The 24,198-nt window shown below is 46.3% G+C and overlaps 1 protein-coding gene across 2 annotated transcripts in view; it reads right to left on the minus strand.

The window, feature by feature from the left end:
- Nucleotides 1–24,198, minus strand: part of GPC4 (glypican 4) — a 69,841-nt gene that overhangs the window by 18,917 nt on the left and 26,726 nt on the right. For both annotated transcript variants that reach the window (XM_048076718.2, XM_013183374.3), the window contains exons 2-3: nucleotides 20,709–20,867; nucleotides 5,152–5,543 (exon numbers count right to left, since the gene is read on the minus strand). In XM_048076718.2, coding sequence (XP_047932675.1) covers nucleotides 5,152–5,543; nucleotides 20,709–20,867 — 551 coding nt within the window. The remainder of the gene's footprint in view (nucleotides 1–5,151; nucleotides 5,544–20,708; nucleotides 20,868–24,198) is intronic.

The following is a 24,198-nucleotide window of genomic DNA, read 5'->3' on the forward strand; positions in this document are numbered from 1 at the left end:
CCCCGAGCCTATGCAGGGCTATGCAGACACCTCTTCCAAATGACTCCTGGGTGAACAGCTCCCGCTTTCCGTGTCCTCGGAAGCAACACTCCCTCCAAACAAAGCTTCTTCTCTAAAGCACCTGCCTCTCCCCAGCTCAGAGACGCAGAGGATAATTACGAGCATTTTGTTTGCTATAATGAGCCAAACAGTGAGAGCATTTATCTTGGCAGCAATACCAAAAAACTTCCTTAGTTATCCCTCATATTGTTTTCAGAATTAACAGCCAAGTCACAGCGTGGAGGGGGGCAAAGAAATGAAAAGGAAGAAAAAATCCCAGTGGACTGAGATGCTCCTGCGTGATGCCATGAGCTCCAAACCACATCCATCCATGCACGCTCTCAGCCTGTTAAATCCGTGATGACTGCTGCTCGAGTATGCTTTGAAGGCTATGTCTAGCACAGACCCTCAGATGGCTGGAGCTGAGGCAGATGCAGCCACATTCTTGGCAGGTCTTCTCAGGGTCATCTTTGATGTAGAGAAGTGCTTAGTATTGTTTTCTGCATTGATGTTTGCCCTTGACACACGGACGGAAATGTCCTTGTGCACGGTGGCCCCTCAGTTCAGCTCGGCAGCTTGCAACTTGCTGCCTGGACGTAACTCTTTTTTTTTGGTGGTCCCTTTGTAACACTACAAGGGCTCCTTGGCTCTTCTGGCTGGTTCTCAGTTGCTCATGAAGCAGCAGCATCTGCTTCCCATCTCCTCTCAATACATGCACACAAGCAACGAATTTCATTTTTATCCGTCACTTCACTGGGAGGATCTGCTCTTGCCCAACGGGTGTCCAGCTTCAGATACAGAAACATGAACTTCTTTCTGATAAAGGATTAAGGACACACGCCCCTTAAGTCCAACCAAGGGCAAAGAACTCACAAAAGGAGATTGGACCTTTGCTCACTGACTAAACTCTTAGGTCCAGATCATCAAATGGCAGTGGCGAGGGACACAACATTCACAGAAGTAAGAGTTCAGCTCCCAAATATATTTGCTGATAAAGGTTTAAACTCTCATTCTTTTAGTGTTTCATCATTTTCATCACCACTTCTCCTAAGCTGATGTCTGGTTCACATTCAACATCCATAAAAAGTTCAGGAGCCACGGTTAAGGCAACGCAGCTGGAGGTAAGGGAGTTCACACAGGCCAGGAGTAAGTTGGTCTACGCAGGTTCACGCTTCACTTAATGGATGCCTGATTAGAGATGAGGCAGCTCAGAGCAAAGAGGTTTAAAAAGCCATCAGGCTCTTTCTCCAGCTTTCAAGCAGCTGTGGGAAGGCAGACTACCTGCCCTCTCCCACAGTTATCTTCCATAAATGGTTTCAAGAGAATTCCCTCTTTGGCTGCTATCATCACACTTCATTAGGAAAGAAATGCCGATACCAAAGAAGCTTTTCCACCCACTACAAACACCTCCAGCAGCTTCCTCTTAGCTTTTAGCATCTCTCAAGGACAGCAGATCACAAAGTAGGTGCATTCTTCATATCTTCATATGAAGCTGTGCATCTATTTCACATGGCTTACACCTGCACTTACAAATGAAATAACATTTTTTGCACGCAACTTAGAAGCTGCTGCCTGTCCCTGACAAAGCACGCAGGGTTCCCAAGGACCCTTTCCCTGAGAGACCCTTTCCAGCTGCTAGGCTGCTCCGTAGACAACTGCATCTCATGTGGCTTTCAGCGTGGCAGGGAAGAAATTCAGGAGTCTCCAGTGCTCTGATCAGACATAAGCACAGGAGGAAAAAGTGGTAAAAGAACCTCAAGACAACAACTTGTCAGCATAAATCCCCTGGGGAGCTACAAAAAACTCACCACCATCACAACTGTGGCGAGGTCCCATCAGCATGTCCCCATCTGCAGCTCTGTGGAGAGACTGGTGATGCAAACACAGCCATTCAGTGTCACACAGCTGCACGCTTCATCCTCCCACAGGCATTTGTTTCTGACTCTTGACCTCTAACTAGACCTCTCCTGTTACCCCTTGGGTCAAGCACGCTCCTCCTGACCCTACAAAACGCTGTCAGGGGGCTCAGTCCTTGACTTCACTTCTCTCTTCTCCCCCAACAACGGGGACCTCTGTCCCATACCTGCATGCAGCAAGCCTCAGGGCACTTTGCGCTCGAAGGTGTCACGACCCTGGACAGAGACACGGGTTTAACCGCGTGTCACTAATTAAGGGAACGTCTCTGCAGCTTGAGAACTGCAGGACTGCCAGTTCTCACCCTTTCTCGGTCACTCTGGGCTCTGGCTTGGGTTTGCTCCTTTTTCCCCCCAGAAAAGAGCCCTCTCAGCTGGGGCAGGAAATGTCAATGCTGGCAGCAATTTAACCCTGCTGATTTCAGAGCTTGTCAAGGGCTAAGTAGCAAGAAGTGATTACGGGATGGGCAGATTTCCGTCTCCCAAAGGCAGGGGCAGGAAGGTCAGAGAGAAAGTACCAGGCTTCAGCAGATGACAAAGGAAAGCATTGGAGGCCTACAGCCATCCACAGACAAAAATCAGATGCAGGAAACATTTCAAGCAGGCAGAAATGACAACCTTGGCTTTTTCTTAGATTTGCTGTTCAGGACAGATCTAGAGAACTTTGTACTTCAGGTCCAAAGGAGGGAATTTGAGGAGTGAAGATTTGAATGGAAAACAAAAATGCATTATTTTTTTTTTAGACACAATCTGAAAAAAGTCTGTGCTTTCAAAATCATACAGCTTTTTAACAGCTGTATATTTGGGCAGCAATACACATCTTCTGATCCAATCACTTCTGAATTAAAGTTATTTTCTAGCACTCTGGATCTGAAATCAAGCATCCACAGTTTTTCAATATTCTCTCTTCCTTCCTCCCTTTCCTCACAAACTTATGCAGGAACAATACCTTTCTAAACATATCTCCCCAGTGAAGATGTAAAAATATATAGTATCATTAAAAAGGCATCAATGCTATACCATTGTAAAGTGTTCTTTGCTCTCCTAATAGCACCACGTGAAAGTGAAAAACAGCTGGATCCGTTAGTAGCTTGTATTTCTCCTTCTGAGGATTCTCAGTTAAGAATTTTTGACTTGCTTGTTTCAAAAAGCATTGAAACTAAATTTGCATTACTTTGGTCATTTTTCATAAAGATGAAGATTTATCCCTCAAGTTAATCCATGGTACAAGCAGTTATCCCACCACAACTCTTCAGTAAAAATAATAAGGAAGCAAAGTCAATAGAGTCATTATATAGATCTCAGCAAAGCTGGGCTAATCTATATGTAATGTGGGAAGCCCCAAAACACAACCACAAAGCAGCAGGCATAAAAACATCAGCTTTTAAACTCACGTATAGAACTTCCCATTGTGTCTTGCAGAAACGCGATGTTAGGTTTCCACTGAATGAGGCTAACACACTATTAGAAAAGATTATTCCTTCCACTACTGCAACAAAAGCTTAGGTATTCAGCAGCCCAGACTTCTGCTACCACTTCGAAAAGCAGATCTGTCGCACGATCTCCAGTGCAACTTGTGAAACTGAAGTGGAAAGTGCAGTAACTTAATTCTTCACGGAGCATGAGCTATTTTTGCAGCTGAGTGGGTCTCTGGATAACCTTGCACACTCGAGCAATTAATTCCAGAGTTGAAGGCAACTCTACACTCGAGGATCTTCAAAAGGAAAAAAGAAATCACTGTGCCACCTTGGGTTCATGACTTTTATTCATAACAGATGCGGGGACCGTAGCCCTCATGGTACTGTGTCAAGTCTGGAGACGTTTTGATGAATTCTGAGCAGATGGGGCATAAACACAATCCCTCAATCACACACGTTTACTGTCTATCAAGTGATTGCACATTCCCCAAAACCATACTGGGGTTCAGCATTCGGATCTCTGGAATACTTCATCTTAATGGCCTAGCAGTGAAAATTCCATCGTCTCTTACCCTTTTTTTTTTTTGACCATGATACCTGCCACAACGCAAAGCAGCCAGAAACAAGCCACCAAATCTGAAACCCCAACCAAGATGTCAACAGACTTTTCCAGTGACCTGACATGGAGGCATTCTTAGCCTGATCCAACACCAACCCTCCCTCCCACGTCTTTCCACCACAGGATGGCATCCCTGAGGATGGAGGATTCTGTGGTCTCATCTATTCTTCCCCCCCTCCTTTTTTTCCTGGCACTTAGGGTGATTCAAACTACTGCCTGCCCTTCCAGCCTAGTGTTTTATTGCATTGCAACCAGGTAGAGAGAAAGTAAACTTCTCTGCTTGATTAAATGATAATACTAAATCTTCTAGCCCACAGGAAATGAACTGAGTTTGTTAAAAGGAAGTCACTTTTTTTAACCTTATATAATCACTTTAAGGGGATTATCTAATACTCCTGTTCCATCTACCATACAACTCAAACTAAATTACAGACAAATCTCACGTGTTAAAAAAACACAACAAAACCCAACAACTCACCCTACTTAATCCACTCCAAGGTGATTTATATGAACAGAGAGGTAAACGTTAAGGTGACCAACACATCACATCTGTTTGACAACCCAAAAAAGTGACTTAACTGTGAAAGTCTGTGGCCTAACTTATGCTGTGTGTGTGTGGCACCAAACACAACTGGCTCCTGCCCTGTACATATGACTCCAGCTTACTGTTATCATGAAAGTACTGTTTGCTTGTGCTAACAGCCTCTCCCCATGCCTGGGAGCAGGGAGCAAATCATCAGCTGCTCTGTAAGAGATGCCCATGACTCGCTGTAATTTCAGGGCTATATTAAGAAGAAGGTACCGTCATTATACAAGCGAACATGGTTATTTCCACTGCAGATGGTAGTTAATTTCCTGCCTGTTGCTGTTCCATAGACAAGGAGGGCAAGCACCAACCAGGGAAACGTCCCTGCTGCTGGACTGCAACACTGGACAGCGGTGGCCAGCACTGTCCACGACCCTACCACACAACGCACAGCTGGGCTCTCCCCACCAACGGATGGGATTTGGTCCCATCTCTGCTCAACTATCAGCAACTCATTTAGGTACCTACGTAAGAGTCAAGTGCATCTATCACACTCTGCAGAATTGGGACAACAAGGAAAGATGTTACCCACAGCAAGTCCATGGGAAACGGGCGTAAGTGCAAGAGGGAGCTCACCGCAGACACTTTGCTCACAACATCCCTTGCGACGGCAAGGCCCTGCGCGAAGGTGCGGGCCGCCACAAACGCTCGCGTCACTTGCAGCTTGAGCTTGCGTGGCACGTCCCCAAAGGGCTTCAGCTGCTCCGTGTACTTGCTGACGCACTCGAGGTACTCGTCCGTGAAGTGGTACTGTGGGTTTACCAGCCGGAACATGCGCTCCAGCAGGCGTGCCCAGAACTCATTGAGCATCTCCTCTAGGTTGACGTTGCCACCCACGTAGTACCGCTTCAGCTCCACGAAGAGGTCCTTGAACAGCTCCGAGTTCTGCATGTACAACCGGCCGTACGTCCGCACAAACATGTCGTTCAGTGACTTCTCGGCATTTTCAAGAAGTTCTTTGAAGAACTCTACAAAACAGCAAAAGAAGCCACGGTGAATGCTAGCATTGGGTTGAGCATTTGCACACTGCTTAACTTGAAAATCCAGTGCAATGAAACCATCCTCTAAATGAAATGGATTTCAAAGAATTTTTATATCAAATTCTCAAAGGATTTCTATACCTCAAAATTATTTATGTTCATAAATAAACCATTCTCCAAAAAAAAAAAAAAACCCTGTTCCCAATCCTACGACTCGGGTGAGTGGAATATCTTTTGATCCATATTGAAAACTGTGACAAAAGTCAGCAAACTGAAAAAAAAAATACAAAAGCAAAAAATTTTTTACATTACCTTTAAGATGGGTGAAAAGAACTTATTTTGGAGCATAACATTATCAGAAATCAAAACGTGTTTTGCTTTAAAACAGCTGTTTTGAACAAACTGCATCTTTCTTTTCAGTTACTGTTGATTCATTTTACAGAATGATCATAAACCAGCCTAAAAAAAACTAACAAGTTTAATAAATTTTTAAAAACAGACCCCAAAAATCTACCTTTGGGTTCTTTCTCCTGTCTTTCAAGTTAGTCAGATCTCAGGGCAGGGCCTGTCTCCAATTATGTAATTGCTCCTGATTGCAGACAGGGCTTCATATGTTTGTGGCAGTACAAAGAAAGTGCAATTAAGTGAGAATTTTCTCAAAATCCAAAGGCTAAACACTTGACACTGACAAGAAGGCCAAGAGATTTTTCAGATGACACAAAATGGTCAGGGGCCTTGGGGTTTCATGGCTTTCAAAAAGCAAACCCCAGCTTCGGTTCACTGTCCGAGAGCACCAGACAGACCGGTGCCGGAGAACAGACCCTGCTGAAACACCATCGCTGCCTCTTGGCAGTGCCACACGCTCCTCTGACGCTGGTAGCAGGTTGAGCCAACGACATCCAGCCAGGTCAATTTAAAGAATATTCCCCACCAAGTCAGGGCTGCCAAAGCCTCGACACTTAGGGAAAATGCTTTGTTTCTGACAGACAGAGGTGCAGGTACCACCAAGGTAATTTGGACACAGAGAATAAGCTGACCCACGCCAGCACAAACGAAAAGAAATCCTGCTCCCATATAAGTGGCAACAGTACAAACAAAAAAACCCCAGCGTTTAGGTAGATCTGATGAAAAATTACCCTACTGGATAGTCTTCACCTTGGATATGCAACACAGATGAGTTAAAATAAAATGAAAAAATAGGGGAGGCGTCCACTAAGTCAAATTCATTTGGGCCATTTTGTAACAAAACTCAACATTATATGGGCGTGGGAAGGAGCTAAGGAGACCAAGGGTAAGTGCCACAGGTACTTCCATCACTCTGGCGACCAGCACACACTCCTCATAGCTGAGGTTTTCCCTGCCTACCCAACAGGAACTGCCAAGCTCCCCTAGGCAAACAAAAATTATGCAGTGTGGGTGCCTGGTGCTCACCCGTGTGCTCCCGGCACCCAGGGTGCAGCTGTGCCGCTGCCCCACGTCGCAGGGATGAGGGAGCCGGTTATTTTATGCATGCCACTCGCAGCTGAGGATTCTGACCTCTCCTTTTCTGTAACTCATATTCAATAAATATTTTTTAATAAAACATGCCTCTGTAATTTTTTTTTAATCCTCAAAGGAGTAATGTTTAGAGACAGAAGTTGTTAGAAGGAGGGGGTAATATATTCTGGCGCGGTGTGAATTTAAACCTTGTTAAAACGTATTAAAGTATGCTGAAGTTCAGATTTTAGTCTTCAAAGTGCTCCAGTACAAACAAAGACTAACACAGAAAACATTTTCTGGAAAAACTGAAACATTCTTCGAGTTCCTGACGAACAAAGTCATGGGGCTTGGTGGTTGACATAGCTGTATATAATGCAGCCTCTTAGGAGCACAAGAGAAATGATCCAGGGAAGAAGAGATTGATTTCAAACACCCGACACGTCCTCTGTCCAATATCAGCAGGAACCTCCACTTTCGTTCCCATGACTGGCATTTCCTCTCCAGGAAGATTTTTTTCTGTTGAGTTTATACTATAGAGATTAGCTTGGTGTATATTAATTTCTAATTCACTTAATCATTGTGAAGGCTCACTTCCTTCCTTTGCTCAGACCTTTTAATATCACCAAATAAGTTGTTTATTTAAACACTTTTGTACCAGACACAAGAGCTGGCAGATGCATCAGCAAAACTCTTCAGCAAGAATTATATTTTGAAATGACATTGATGTGAAATCTGTTAAATATTTTCAACTGTCAGTCTAAAGGAACCCAAAGTAATGTTTTAAGCCAGGAAAGATACAATCTTGATACATCCATATCACCATAACCAATCCATTCTCCTGCCTAGACTTATTTTATTGGTTACAATCCAAACAGAAAGTTGAATAAACTGATCCACGCTTTAGATCAATTCATCTCTTTGCAAATTTTAATCTAGGCTAGAACCAGGTATGTTCATTAATTATCCTAAAACAATAATGCTAATTAGCTGTTAATATCTGTGCACCTGCAGTCTTCCAGACAGCAGCTTTTACTTGCTTAAAAGGAAGGTAAATACAGGAAGTGAAAGAACAGAACCAGCCACGTCTAAAACCCCAGCACAGCACTGCTGAAGGAGGTACCACGTATGTGCAAAGCTGTTTCTGGCTCGAGCACCAGCACCATTTTTGTAGTCAGAAAACACACATCCAAGTGCCACTCCCCAACTCAGAAGGGAAGAGGACAGAAGAGCCTCCGTGTCTGCAATGCAGAGCTGGCATTCACCCTCCTGCCCTGCAACGCTTCCCCTCAGCATCCTCAGCACAGCCCAGACTGTGCCATCTGGGGCACCCTGGGACTGGCGTGGGCGGCTTGGCTGCGTGAGGCCCCACTGGGCACGTGGAGGCTCCTGGGGTGGAATGAGAGGTTGAGAGGCTTGAGAAGACAGACATCGAGCATGGCACTATGGCAAAGGGTGAGCCCCACGCCAGCAAGCAGGGACAGGCGTAACGGCGGGACGTGCACAATGTCTAGTGCAACGCACAGTCACTGCATTAGCACTCTTAACTTGGTCAGCAGCAGGGATTAAATGGTAGATACGCGTTTTACTCCGGCTGTTGGCACATATCGAGTCTGCAGCCTCAGTTTCTGTCTTCCATCTTAAAGAAATCAGCTTTGGCGCAAAGCAACATCAAACCTTTCTCTGCACAAACCATGGGCAAAGACATCCGCAGCGAAGAGAGGAAAGTCCAAAAGTCCTTTTTATGACTTAAATGCTAAACTGTCTAGTAATTCACTCCATCTAATTAGATATTAATTCTCCCCTTCACAGAAACAAGCTGATTAGCAAACGCCAGTGTAACCCAGCATTAACCTTGCCACCACAAGAAGAAAAATGGCAGGTTCCTCTCTTACGTCTTGACTGTTTGCTGGGTAAAATAAATGACCACCTTTCATTTGTACTAGAAGTTGACTTGTTCTCAAACAAAGCAAAACACACAAAGGACTCGGTTGCTTATTTTACAGCACTGTAAAAGCACGTTTTACAGCTGTGTTGCAAGCAATCTGTACTCATTAAATTATCACTCTGACAGGCTTCCTGTGAAAAGCTGTCAAATGCAAGCATTTTTCACAGACGACAAATCATACTTTGCCGGCGCTCTCTGAGACTCTGCTATCCAGAGAGATATCAGGCTCTCATTTGCCTACCAGTTATCTTGCTTAAACTCACAGACCAAGGGGCGGGAAGGCCTCTAACAAACAGGCAAAATCAAGGAGCACACAAAATCGGGAAGGGTTTCACAAACTGATCCGCAGGAGCATCAACGTGGTTTTCAAGGAAATCTCACACGTCCCATCTTCCCGGTCTCCTAGCTAGTAGCACAGCGTGGAGAGTTGTCTGAGTTACATGGAGAAAATTGCCACTTTGCTGGGTTTAATCTTTACAGATGCAGGTCACAGGCATGCGCTGGCAGGCTTGGGGCACAGGCCAGGTCTGCTGGACAGACAGCAGACGAGACACTGGGAAGGACGGACAGTGGCATCACATTCAGGTGGGTCCATCAGCTCTGGTCCAACCCATGAAAGACAGAGCTGCATAAAATTAAGGGACAGCATCTGTGGGGCCCTTACCCATGCAGAATTCTCACAGGAACAGAGGTCACTTTAAACAGGAATCCTCTGCAAGCAGTGTTCCTGAAAGCCCACTTATGAGCCACCTCTGCTGATCACTGTGCATTTGGTATCGGTGTTATTCATGACTTTACTGAACGCTGCAAACTATGAGGAGGTGTATAATGAGCTGTCACCTCCCTAAGAATTCTCAGTGCTGCCTTCCCAGCACCTTACAGACTGCTTGTAAATTTATTTCTGCTTGCACATTTTACTACTTTGCCCATCTCAGCTGAGCCCCACTGATGCAAAACCATCTTGCAGCTCAGGAAGGTGCCCCAGAGGAAGGAAGCAGGGCTCAGCCATGCCGTCCCTCTACAAGGGTACCAGTGCTGCCATCCACAAAACGCAGCTGAGCTGCCCTGCAGGATGCCAAGCCAAAAAACCTTTCCTAATACAAAGACGAAACTTTGAAATTTGTAAATAAATCCTCTGGACCCTATGGACTTCAATGCTCAGAGGAAGATGACATTCCTAGTGCAGTTGACTTCTAGAGATAGAAAAGGATGTAATCTGCAGTCAGGCAATCTACAGCTCTGGGCTCTGTTTATTCTTTTAACACATCTGAATTTCAGTGTAGAATTTCAATGCCAACACTCAGGGAAAACCTAGAGATGTCATGAAACAGTAAGAAAGACTGAATGTGAGATATATGGTATTTCTGTAATAAGAGTCCTGGAGGGAAAAAAAAATCCCTGCTTTTAAACAAACCCCTCCATAAAAGATTTTTTCACAATAAGAAAACTTAACTACGGTTAGTTGGCAATTTCCTTTTTTCAGGTAATAATACGTATTACCTGTTTGCAGCTTGAGGGCAGACCAGCCCTGCCAGTAACCCAGCACAGGAGAACGCTGCACCTCCCGAAGGTGCTTCCACCGCCAGAATAATTCAAAACAACCTCTTCCAAAGTGCGGATACGTTAGCTATATGAAAAAATGCAATCGCTCCACCCACTGCAAGGCACAGGGCAAATTCCACCTACAGACAATAAATCCACTTCCTTGGACTTTTTAAATCTTGGATTCACAGGCCTCATCTGAAAATATCCTCTTCTTAAGAACAGACACAACGTTTTCCTATTCCTCGTGCTAATGTTTTCAGATATATTTAGGCTGGATTTCCATATTAGAGGGCTTTTGAAGGGAAAGCCCTCTGCTGTAGGATACAGCTCTACCTAAATCAATGGCAGCTCCCGGAGATTAGAGAAGCACATCAAGGAGGCGCATTCCACTTCACCCAGAGCCAGCTCTGGCATTTCCTAACAAACGCCGGTGATGAAGGCAGAAGCAGGAGGACTACCCAGCCCAAGCTGCCTCCTGACCCCTGGCAGGACCCTGTGCCCTCCGAGGCAGCTGTGCCCCGAAGGGTGAGCCCTCTGGGCTGAACCCACAGCCAATCACCCTACGGTGTAAAGTTTTGCCTTGAATTTCTTCATCGTCAGGGAAGAAACGTGTTTATTTTTCAAACAAAACCTCTTAATGGAGAGGCACGACATTCTGCTTGAGAAAGGCTTCCTCTTCCAGCAACTGCAAAGAGTACAAGCACGAGTGACTGGGGGCTCAGCACCAAAAAGCCCACGTTTCATCGAGGAGAAAACCTTAACTGCAGTGCAAAAAAAAGCAGAGAGCTTCATCCATCTCTGAGTCCGTTAAGCTAATGCCCCCTCCACAGATGCCTGTTCGTTGGCCGTGTTAGGGTGTACTTGTGTCTGTCCAAACGAAGGCCAGATCTACGCTGCACCTTTCCATTCCCAATGGCCTTAGGACGTGCTAAATTTCCCACGCACCGGCTTTGCTTAGTTTATAGCCATGTTTTCAACTGGCCTTAGAGGTATTCTGTTCAAGGTTTCCAAATTAACTATGCAAACCGATACCAGGTAGACACGCAATTACTCAACACACCTTAAAAACAAACAAAACTAGACTCAAGCACACAGAGGGAATACACTGCATTTTTACAGGCACAATTAATTAGTTTCAGATAATTTGCCACCCAGCTTTTCAGGTATACTCTTAATGTGTCGTCCAGATTATGATTAATTAAGGACCGTCTGTCTTACCGAAACCTTTAATTTGCTTGTCTGTATAGACAATTACGCTTCCTAGTGTATACGGGAGAACACTGCCACAGAAGAGATTAATTATATTTTCCTGTGAAAGGGTTTACTCATAAAAAGCACACCACAGCAAGATGGATTCCCAGCTGAATGTTCTTGTTTGAGCCACGTCCCCAAAGGCTGCACCGCGAGGGGCCAGCACCGTCCCCGTCCCCACACCCTCACAGAGTTTGCATCTGTGGATGCAAAGTCCAGCCCGCAGCTGCTCCGGCTATGTGAACAGAACCCAAGCCAGACAGACAGAATGGATTTGGAGGAAAAGGCACAAATGTTCCACAGCTCTTTTCACCTCCAAGTTGAAGCCGTCCATAGCTACGCCACCTACTCCAAAGGAAAAAGTTTTTTTTTTTTCCTAAATGTGCCTCATTACTTTTAATATGCCTTCACTTCCTTTATTGCATATACCGCATTTGTAATTTCCACCAGGGAAAAACAAACCATAGCTTAACAACCTTTTTCCAGAAGTGTTGAGAAACCGATGAATACATAGTGTTAACACATTTATTGAATATGAACTCAGGAAGGGCAGGGCAAATCCACAAGCTGTTTCTCTGTCCTGTTTTCAAACATGTGTTAGCACTTACTGACATGGGAAGAACTCTTCCGCATAGTTTGAAGAAATACAGGCTTAAATCATGCCAGTGTCACAGCAACAGCCCTGACATGCGAACCTCAGAGAGCTGGGAGGCACTAGAAAATCTCCCAAAACTTTGCTTAATTATTGAAAGGTTTCAAGACAAAAGCAACAATTAGCTCATAGCCCCCTAAGGAAGGGGAAAAAAAGCCCAGAAAACAGGATTTCTAGAACTTCTTGCTTCTGGTGGGCCCGAGATCATTATCTGTACTTCAGGAAATCAAAAGAGCTAACGTACAGCCCAAGAGCAGCGCTGTCACACAGTCACCAAGCTCCTTAAAGGAATAAGGAGCAACAAAGAAGGGAGGAAAACAACACTGCATGGTATTGAAACTGACGTCTGTGATTCAGGCAGCAAATAACAGCACAACACGTTCTGTTCCACCTCACAGCCACCCTAAGAATCAGGAAAGCAACACGAGCAGAAATGCCCTTGGTCCCCTCTCGGTGCATCCTACAGGACAAACCCAGGCTTCGCAGCCTGCTCGCTCCCATTTCCAGAAACCTTCCCTGCTTACGCTTCCTGCCCTGGGCCAGCTGCAGCGGGCTTCTCCCGCTGCCTGCTCCTCCAGCAGCGCGTCCTTCATCCTCAGCTCGCGTCTCCCTTGTGACCACGACTCAGTCATCTTCCCCCAACGCACCTCCTCGTCGCTTCTTCTCCCCTCTCGCTTGTTCTTCCCTCCGCTGCTCTCCAGCCTCCCCATGACTAATTTTCACCGCACCCAGTCCCCAGTCTCGCTGACTCAAACACATCTATCACTTCCCAGCTGCTTTAGCCTGCTGACCCAAGTCCGTTCAGTACCAGAACACCAACCTCCCACACCAACACGGCAAACGTCAGCTGAAAGATTTTAAAGCAAACCCCCTTCAAGTTGCCTCCCACATACCCCGTTTCAAAGGAGCCTTCTGGAAGGCTGGGAAAGGTATTTCACACGTCTTTTTTTTTCCAAGCCTTCCTTCTTTCAGCTGCTGTTGAAGAGCTTGAAGAGGGCCTGTGCCACTGAACGATGTTGACAGCTTTCTTGCTGCCATAACCTCAGATCCCCTCATCTCCTATTTGCACTGAGAGCTCCCCCAGCCAGGGCCACCCCTCTTACTCATCCGGCATGCAAACAGCTGGATGCTGAGACACTGCAGTCCATTGAACACTGATAAGGCAGCAGCACAAGTCAGCCCCGTACCAGCAGGATATCTCACTCTCAAGCCCACCACAAGAACCCAAAGCACAACCATCTCCATCCGCATCCAGGGGAGCAGCTCCCAAGACTACACAGGCAACCAGAGCCTGCACATGCACCGGGTGATTTCTTTGTGCAGGAGGAGGAAAAGAGAGTTAATTTTAAACAGACAAACAATAGCTCTTTGACTGGTTGACAGCAATTAGTAACCAGAGAGCACCAGACACATTTCCTGTAGCCAAGTATAAAGCGTGCTGCCCAATCTTTGTTTTCTGAAAAAACAAAGGGGTAAGAGCAGTTTACCTGTGATCTTAACAGCAGAACCGCTTGGACGCGAGATGGCAGAAGACTGTTTGATCCCTCTAAGCCCACAGAAAGTGGCTTTGCCCATTGCTGAACTCTCCGCTCAGAAAAATCCCATCCTCTGCACACCTCCACGGGGCAGGAGACTCCTCCCCCCGTGAGATGTCCTCCCCGCAGGGATGCTTTGACCTCATCACCCTTCTGAGCCTCCCCAGATAGAGGTCTGGTCCCCCTCACCGTTAGATGAGCATTGCCCTTCTCAATAAAGGAGAAGAAAAATCACAGTGGTTTTGTACCTTTTTAAAGATCTCCAGATGGAGAGAAGCCAGTTACAAGGAAAGAAAGAATAAACAAACTTCCACTGTACAGAGAGCAGAGAAAGCAGACAGTTTGTTTCATTATTGTTGGAGTGAGTGGGAAAGGGCAAACGAAAGCCCTCAAGTGGGACATTTTAAAGAAACTGTGTTGGTGGTTGCTCCCTCCCCGTTTCTCCTACGTCACTCCGCCCCTATCCCAGACAAGCACAGGTCCAAAACCAAGCCTGAAGGACTGGCTCCCGGCAGGAGGCAACTGCTTCTACTGCAAAACACGAGGAGTCTGCCCACCGTTCTCTGCCCCGGTTGGCGTGTGAGGTTTGCCGCCAGCCTTTTCTGGAGAGGCAAGAACGAGGCTGTGCCTTTGCCTAGACGTGCGTGGCAGCAGACAGACAACACTGCTGTGTTATTTGTATGTTAACGACGCAGTCATCACCAGAGCGTTTGCCAGAGGAAAGGTTGCACTGGTAGAGCTCTCTCCACCAAGCAGATTTATTCAACAACACAAGAACCACATGGCTCTTGCACAAGAAGCATTAAAGGCCCACTACATCTCCAGTCTCCCTCTGTGAAAGTCCTGCTACACCGAGACTCCTGGGAGCAGCCTTCTGCAGAGACTGCACCAGAGGCAGGATGAGGCCAGCGGGTCCCGCAACATGAGGGGTCCTGGCACGTGAGCAGGGTGAAGCCCCAGTTCTCTGCTCTTGCAGGCAGCTTCCAATAAAAGAGTTAACAAGACATTAAGGTCCCAAAAGGGCAGTTATTTTGGTAAGGCGGAGCGTCCTGATTGTCTGCCAAATTCTAACTATAGGAACTGGACACCCGCGGGGTTCGTCTTTCACCATTTGCCTCCGCGCCCTCTGGAACAGCGGGAAGGAGACCACTGAGACAGATGACAGTGAAGAAAGGCCACCACGAAGGGAAAGCCTCCCCTCTTCCCTCAGGACAGAGGACGGCTCTCCTCCAGCACCCCGCCTGCACACACGCTGTACCCACCGCGCAGCGCAACGCAAAGCCACGCGAACACGACACATCATCCGCGAGGAGGCGATGGACCAGCAGGAGCTGCTCTGGTCTCTCCCCAGCTCACCTATGCTCCGTACCAGGACCATGGAATTAGCAGACAAGGTTGCATCCAGCCCACAGGAGGGTCAGCCCCAAATACCCACTAATTCAGCCTACTCTTCATACCCTCCAAGTGACTAAGTGGGGAATCGAGAATTTGGGGTTGAACGCAGTTAAACTCCCGGAGGTCCCAGCATACCTCCCAGCCAACTCTGACCTGGAGACAGCAGCTGGGAAGCCAAGGGTTATCCGAACAATATCTAAATAAAGAAATTAGATTAGAGTTTGTTTGTTTTTCCCAGACTCAACCAGAAACCACCTTTTTCAGGGGGGCTATGTCCCACTCCCCTTTCTCAAAACCTACAGAACACCTAAAAGCACTGACCCACAGCCAGCCCCAAAGAAATAACCCCCAAAGGATCCAACCTGTGGCGTGCTGTATTACAGGGGCCCCTCCAGCCCCTCTGCCTATCCCCCGCCGGGTGCACCATGGCCCCACACACCCCTTGGGGACCACTGCCCAGATTCTCTTTCTTCCCACTCATTTTCCCGCAGGGGTTTCATTTTACACTTCCATATTTGTTTTATCTTAGATGTTAATGGAAAAGCCAGAGGGGAGCAGGGAAGAGCAGAGCAGAAAGGGGACACTCAACATTTAATAGCTTCCCATATGCCGGCTGGGGCTGAGCAGTCCTGTACAAACCCTCCTGTCACTTGGGCACAGTGAGCACCAAACCCACTGTCAGCCCAGCCCACCGTGCGTTTGCCTCCTTATGGGCGCGTAATGCTCCTACACAACGTGGGAAGCAAAAGCTTGCTTGCCTTTCCTAAACCCAGAGCACGCAGAAGAAAGGGACGAGACTTGGTTTAAATGAAACAGCTTCTTGAATGCGGTGGCAACAACGAAACAGACAGCACTTCACAGACTCACCCACCACAGCAGTCATTTACCAGACCCCCTGCTCACGGGGTTTGGGGAATTTGCCTTTCCCTCATTCACTATTCAATCGCAATAAGCCTACAAAACATCACTTCTCCCTAGAACAGGCCTGGCACAACAGTTACGTCTTGTGAGAGATTCAGTGGGTGTCTTTAATTAAAGAAGGGGGGGAAAAAAAAAAGCAACCAAAGAACATTTTATCTCGGTAGCAACAGGATAGCGGAAATGCTGAAGAAGAGTTATCTGCTGCTTCCTGCCCCTACTCCAATTCCTCCAAACAGCTGAGCAATTTCTGTTCTGGCATTCACCTCGTCTTCCCCAAACCACCGCTCTCCTAGCACAGCCCCCAGCACGGAAAACTTCAGCCTGAAAGGGCAATGGAGATGAAAGCTCAAGTTTAATAAAAGGGACTGAGTATTTACACAGTCTTAATGTCACCATTAATCCTTTTAGCATTATTAAACCTTGGGAGAGGGAAGCGCTGGGACACTGACTGGCAAAGAAGAGACGAGGCAAAAGAGATTTTAAACATTCCCCCCCACACTTTTTTTTTTTAAGCCCTGCCTGCTGTAGCTACTTCTGTGGCAGGAGATGTGGTCACAGCTGCACAGCTTCATGGCAGCCCAGGACAGGCACCACATCTGGCCACCCCTCCCGCATCCTGCAACTGTCATCGTCCTGCAGGGAGATGCTTATACAGCCAGAGAATCCGACCCATCCATTTCTCAGTGAAGTCTATAAACATCCATCTGAGACCACATGTGCCAGGAAAAAACAGCATATCTTCACCTTAAAAATATCTGCCAACAGAGAATCCAACAATACCTAAAGTATATACGTGTGTGCGTGCATATATATTATTAAAAATGCATGTCCCTTACTGCTGAAAACATATACTTTGCTGCTAGACTGGGATTGGGCTAGCGATTTGAATTACAACAGGAGAGAACCCTGGGAGCACACAGAACTGTACTGCAAGAAAATATTTAGACAGGATATGCAAGATACTGGACTCTAAAGCTTTGGTCTTCTCCCAGTGTCTGCAAACCAAACACGCACAGAAGGATCTGATGCTGTACAATTACGTATTTGGAGCTGAAGTGACTTCTGGTCAGCCATGTGAGGACAGATAATCAGAAATTTGTTCGATACTCCTGATTAAGAGGAGATAATCCACTGCTGAAGTGTACGGCTTTGGTGTCGGATCAGAGCTATTCTGGCCACCGTTAGGAAAGCACGCAGAGCTTGAGCAACAGCTGATGCAAACACTCCAACAGCCACAAGGCGTTACAGCCTCCATCCAAAGGGCGTGCTGCCACTTCAACTGTCCTTTTACATTGGCAACTGCTGCAAAGGTCAAGCACATAAAGGAGGCAGCACGGGTTTGCCTCTCCTCTCAGACCTGAGCGTCAAGGCGAAGAGATTAGCAGCCAGGGAACCCGCACCACAGACTGCCAGAGAGCTGGGGGTCACAGTTGCTTCTTGCCACAAGAGAGCTGCGAGTGCTGTCGCCAAAGCACCCCTGACATTGCTCTGCAAGAGGAGGGGTTGTTCCACTTGCTGGGAGACCAGTGAAATCAAGTGAATTTAGGTCTCCACAATAACTCACCTTGCCTGTTCAGTCTAGCCACACAGCCTAGATGATTTCTTGTTAAAAAGGAAGATGCACGGCTGATTTTCTGTCAGCTTTACTTTCATTTGAATGGATTTGGCTACTGCTAATGACGTAGCCCTAAAGAGCTCCAAATGCTAAAATCAAAGCAAGGGCCCATGCAAAGGAAGAGCTTTGGAAGGGGATCGTGTGCTTTTCAAATCTTATCCCCAGAGGTCAGGACAAACACATGGGTCTTGATCATCTCCCTCTCCTCTAGGCTGGACCCGTTACATCAAAGTAACTGTCAAGGCACCTCAAATTGGATTCATGTCCCATTCAACTTCCTCTTTCCAGTTACTTCGACTTTCCAGTTTACTTTGACTGAAACAATGTTTGGAGTGTACCAAGATGCAAAGTTACACCCAAAATACAATCATTAGGGGCATCAAAACTGGAAGGACATCTTAAAGCAGTGTCCCAGCAGTCTCCCAGCCTCCACTCCACCCAAGGCTATCATTAACCACTTGGATAAAGGAATCCTTGCAGAGCCCATAAAGGAAAGGATTGCCACATCCTAGGGGCAGAAAGGCCAAACCAAACTCAGAGAAGTGTTGGAAAACTGTAGTATTGGTCCAGAAACAGGAAAAGGAATGCCCCTCCCAAGGGACATATGACAAGGAGAAATCAAGCATGCAAGGAAAAACCAGAACACACCTGATCAGTTGACCAAGCATAGGGACTGTACCGAGGAAACAACCACCTCAAACAGCCTATCAGTCCACTGGAAGCTCTTTTAAAACAAACATGCAAAAACACCAAAGCAGTCTAAGCACAGCACTCCAAAAGCTTGCCATTTTTTCTGCACAGAACCTGAGAACCTCCGAGGGAGACTTCTCAGCCACCACCAACAGTGCTCCTGGGAACTGAGTGCATTCAGCCTCCAGGTGACACGGTCTGTGGGAGGGAAGCAGTCATGATTAAAAGTCTTCCAAGAGGTAAATGATGGAGGATAGCAATCAGTTAATCTCTTCTTCCACCCCAGGTAAGATTAAAAAAAATTCCTAGATCAGCTTTGTCTACAGCAAACGAAGATTTAGATCTGATATTATCAAATGCTCAAAGATGGGCCATTAGGCTTTGGGACAAGCTGAGGAGGTTGCTAGTTCTCCTTCATTAGTTTCATAAAGGGCAGAGAAACATGCTTCAGGGACAGGCTGGGTATAGCAAATCTCGCTTCCAGGAACAGGATCACAGCATCCCCTTCCAAATTTGCCTTTCAAGGACTTCCAGGGTTAAGATCAGAGGAGCCACAGTGTTGAGACCAGCAGCAGGCACGCTGAGAGGTGCTGACAGAAGAACCACATGGCACAAACAGAACAGCTTTGCAGGGCTCCCTACCAAAATCTCCCCCATTTTGAAGCATTACGCTTTGAGAGGTATCCAGCTTAGCCTTACGCCCCCCTGCCATCATGCAGCCCTGCAGCCATCTCTCACCATAAAAACAAGCAGACACACCTAACAATACGTCTGCACCACGTCAGAGATGCTAATGCAGTGAACCGGGCATGCTCTTTGTTTCCAATGCAGCATTTTAAGCAGCCTTGTCATTCATTTAAGGTGAAGCAGATGCTGTTCCTCTGGCCTCTTTGAAAGGGCTTATCTATGGGCTGGATTTCATTAAGTGTCTTGTTCTGCGTTTAATAAGCTTGCAAGTCTAGACACTTTGGTTCTCTCTCTATCACCCCTTTGGTGTACCAGCAGGTAGAGACAACAGAGGTTAAGAGGGAAATATTTAGCTGGTAGATTTAGATGCTATCAAGATGATTGCATAATTTCACTTTGACTCACTACAATTTCACACCCAGGGACTTTTTTGTTCACCCAAGTGCCAACATCCTTTGAAAGAAAGGGTCTGCTACCTGCTGCAGCAGCAAAGAGGAGGTCCCTGGTAGGTTCAAGACACAAACTTCAGGGTATTGGTTCAACATGGATTTTCTAGTGACTGAACAAGGGAGAACAAGTCCAGAGGAACTATGCAGTGGAATCACCCTCTACTACCAAATGGAAATGAAGCTGTATGGGCACAACCAGCCCACCTAACTAATCAGATATTTCCACAACTAGGTGTCAGCTCATTGCTGCAGCCAACAAAGACAGCCCAGGCAGGAGCCTGACACCCTACTACTCCATCCCTGTTAAGGGGCTGCTGGGGCACACAGTGAATATAGGACACTGGCACAGGTGTGTGGCAGCTACCTGCAGAAGGAGTTTCTTCCATCAAGGTAAGGGGAGAGTGCAGCCCTCCTGTGCCTCAGCATTACTGATCTGAAGGCAATGCTGAGACCAGACATTTGCTTATCAGTCAGTAGCTGGTGTCACTTGAGCAATGGGAACTCGGCCGAGACTTGGTTCATTTTGCTTCTGACCCTGCATCACCCTTTAGCCTCTGTGCAAAGACATCTCTGTATTTACTTGCTGTTTTACTTAGCCCTAAAGGCTAAGTGAGATGGATACAAATCATGTTGGTTCATAACAGACCGAGGAAGATCAGCATTTCTGTGGATCAGAGCTGTGAGATGTGCACATTACAATTACATGCACTGTGAGGATATGCAAACAAAACTAACTGCAATCTAACAGCAAAACAGTTTTTCGAAAGAATAATCAGAGAAATCTCTCTTTAGGAAACAAACAACCATAATCAGCAAATATTACTCTCACATGGGATTGCAAAACAAGCCGTGCTCTACCCTCACCACCATGAGTCATGAACTTCTCCAGCAAAGGGGGAGGCAGAGAACAATTGCATACAGAACAACAGGATGGGATTTTTTTTGTAATTTTATGCAAAGGAGATCAAGGTCAAGGTCTCTGCACTTACCATCAAACTTCTTGTATCGGGAACTAAACATTGTTTGTAAGTGATTGCTAAGCTCTACAACGGCATTTCTGAAGTCGTGTTTACTCTGTTGACTGTACTTCTCTTCCATTTCTTGAGAGCAGCATGTGTAGGCTTGCGAGCAGACTTTCAAGTGGTCACCTGAAAAGCAGAGAAGAAAACATCCCAAGTTAGAAGAATTCCCAATTCAACGCAAAAAGTTCAGCTCGCAAGGCCCCACAGCCACATCATCTTTTCTTGAGATGCTCCTGTTAGGCTCTGGCACATCAGAACTTAATTCTGCAAAAGAGCTTTATAGGAACACATATAAATACCATGACTTATCATCCTGCAAGAACATTAAGAAGTGTCCTCTTATTTATTCAGTTAATAAACTGAATGAACAGATACTCATCTTGCACAGTATAATCTGAAGAACCAGCAATTTGACCTGTCTACACTATGATATCTTCCATGAAGTTTCTGCTGAGTATTGTAATTACTTTCAATTCATTCAGTTAATTCATAATACAATATCAATCACAATGGTCCTTTTCGCACAGATAGACCATTTATTCTTCATCCCCACCTCCAGTTATCACTGGAGAAGTATTCTCTCGGAATCACAGTTATCACTGATATCAAAATAAATTTGTTTTATGCAACTACTTATCACAAGGCTTTACATTTCCGACTTTTAATTTTACCACTTTCTGTCATCATCTTGGGTGAAACTGGGTGTTTGTTTTGGAGAATTCAAACAATTTTCTTCCTTTACCTTGAAAGATAATGACCAAAACAAGCAGTTAAGATGAGCAGCTCCCACTTCCAAGTCAGACAGTATTTTAGAAGACACCAACTACATGCAAGCTGCTGTGATCCCCCCCAGTTTCACATCCTGCTGCCAAACCCTAACCTTCAGCCCACAGAAAGGGATGGAGAGGAGAAGTCTACACCCTACTTGCTCACACCCCTAAAGCCAGCAGCAACCTCCAGCACTGCCAAGGCTCACCAAGACTCACCCCAAGAGCTGCAGGGGACTCGGCGACTCGCTGCCCAGAAAACCTCTTCACGACAGGCTATGAACCATGTAACTACCTGACCTTCTAAAGCATTAGAAGTGTTTGTAGAGAAATGAGAGCAATATCGGTACTGAGCAAAACAAAAGCCCAAGACCAACACAAGCAGTTGTTCCTCTGCCAGCCTAGTGCAAGCACCTGGTCCCACAGCCGCATGATCTGCCCAGCTATTCAACCTCCAGTTCACTTTGCATGACTTTCTTGCCTAAAAACATTAGCCTCTCTCCTTTCAGACACTTATGGTACTTAAAAAAAAAAAAACAACTTATACATATTATTTACACATACACTCCTAACAACCTCTTCTCCTAAACCTATTTTCCTTTGGCACTACAGGGTTTGTTTGTTTTCTCTGGCATTACAGAGAGACCTTGACCAACTGATAATTCTGCCACAACTAATTTATTGCGCAGGATTGTCGACTGCTTGTGAATTATGGAAATCTCCAAGACTGTTACAGGAAACAGCCCTGCTTAGACAGCCTTCAGAAAACAAAGAAAAAACTTACTATCTCCTTACAGCCATTTTTTTCCTTCCCTTTTGTGCATTCCTTTTCCTCCCAGGATCACCTCCTGTGGCAAGCACCATGTGTTAAAGCGAGGGGAGGCGAGGCGGTCACAACGCCAAGCTGAGCCTGGGCACGCAGAGCCCCGCGGCACTGCCTCCGCCACCGACGGCCGTGCTCAGCTCCATCAGCCATTTAGCACGGAGGAAGAGGTGCACCCAGGATTTTTAGATCCTGCCCACCAAATCCGCCTCGGTGATTTACAAGCACGGGTTGTAAACGCCGCAGCCCGCACCAGCTGGCAACTCAACGGCATCAGGCAACGCCATCGGGAACACAACACCTCTCTAACAAACCTGCCTCCCCAGGCAAAGCCACGCTATTTCTTTTCGCATCCCTGTGCTCCGATTCCAATACAGAACTAAGCCTCTTTGACACAACGGAAAACACATTAATAGCAAGGATATGATAATTACTGCTACAGCCACGGCTTGTTTTGACGTGTCAAAATAATTTAATTTCAAAACTCTTGAAACCCTTCCTAAATTTCTGATGGAGGGGGACCATGTTGGAAATACCTTATCTGAAATGCACTTCATTATTTCAGTACCGTTTTCATTAAGGATTCCCTTCTTTGGTGATTACAATTTACATACTCCTATTTTATTTTGTGCTGGAGGGGTACACCTCTACCCTACTTGGCAAACTCAAGCCTACTGACAGCAGGGTTTCTTTTCCTTGTTACATTTCACAGACACTCTGAAGTTGTCCACAGATGCCTTGGGATCCCCTCAGCAGCCATCTCTAACAACTACTCCAATTTATTTATTGATAAAAAAAAAACAAACAGTCCAACATATTTCATAACTACAAGGAACAGTTTTGTATCTATTTACACTACTGAACTGAAGTTAGAATCCCACCTATTTGACGATGCCTTTTTCCATTACGTTACATTGTTTTATATTTCAGAGTACTAGATCAGGAGCTAACATTACAAAGCAAAGTTGTCTTTCTTTGATCAGATTTGCACAGTGCTTCTTTGGTACACACTGCAAAGCCAAGCAAGGAGAACACTACTGACAGGATCTGTGCAAGCTTGATTTACTATTTGGTTGAGCATTAAGAAATTATGCTCCAAACTGCAACTCAGTCATTCAAAAATGAATGACCAAGCAATCTAATTATGGAAGATATTTCTCAGTCATGTCAGCACTATGTGGTCTTGGCTTGTGATCAAGAATTAGCTCTGTCTGGAGCTGAGGAGCTCCTGCTACTAAGTGCTAAAGCAGGGGAGGATGTACTGCATTACCCAGTGGTAAAAACCCGAAAGTTTAGGACTGTGGGCTGCTTTTATTACAGCTTCCTTGTGCCACAGTGGAAGATACCAATAGGAAATCAATTGAAGCTCCTGCTTTCCTGCAGGGTTGGTCCTTAGCACCTCTGTACCCCTCACGTGAGCAAAGCAACAGGCACTGATAGCTTACAAGGAATCTCATTTCTAGCTTTGGCTTCACATCAGCTAGCAGGGCTCTGTGCTCCCTTCCTCCGTGCGGCCCTCGTGCGTGCACAGGGGTCACTCCCATGCACAAGCGTGCAGGGAGAGCAGCACAACATCCCAACGCTGCATCGCCTCCCGCCCTGGAAGTGAGCGGCCACAGCGTCGAGACCGTCCTGCATCTCCTCGGACGCACACCAAAGCACGGTGCTGCCAGACAAATGCGTCTGAGCGCGGCAGCGCGAGACGCCTGGCACACGGGAATGAGAACCTTACAACCTGGCAAGCAACCGCTGCCAGCGCTCCACACGAGCACAGGCACGCTTCACCGCCCAGCGCACAGCAACCTGGAGCTCAGGGTGAGGACAGTGCTCCCAGTTCTTCCTGCGGGCAGCGAGGACTCCTCTAAGA

Source organism: Anser cygnoides, chromosome 13, assembly GCF_040182565.1.
Source record: "Anser cygnoides isolate HZ-2024a breed goose chromosome 13, Taihu_goose_T2T_genome, whole genome shotgun sequence".
Taxonomy (NCBI): Eukaryota; Metazoa; Chordata; class Aves; order Anseriformes; family Anatidae; genus Anser; species Anser cygnoides.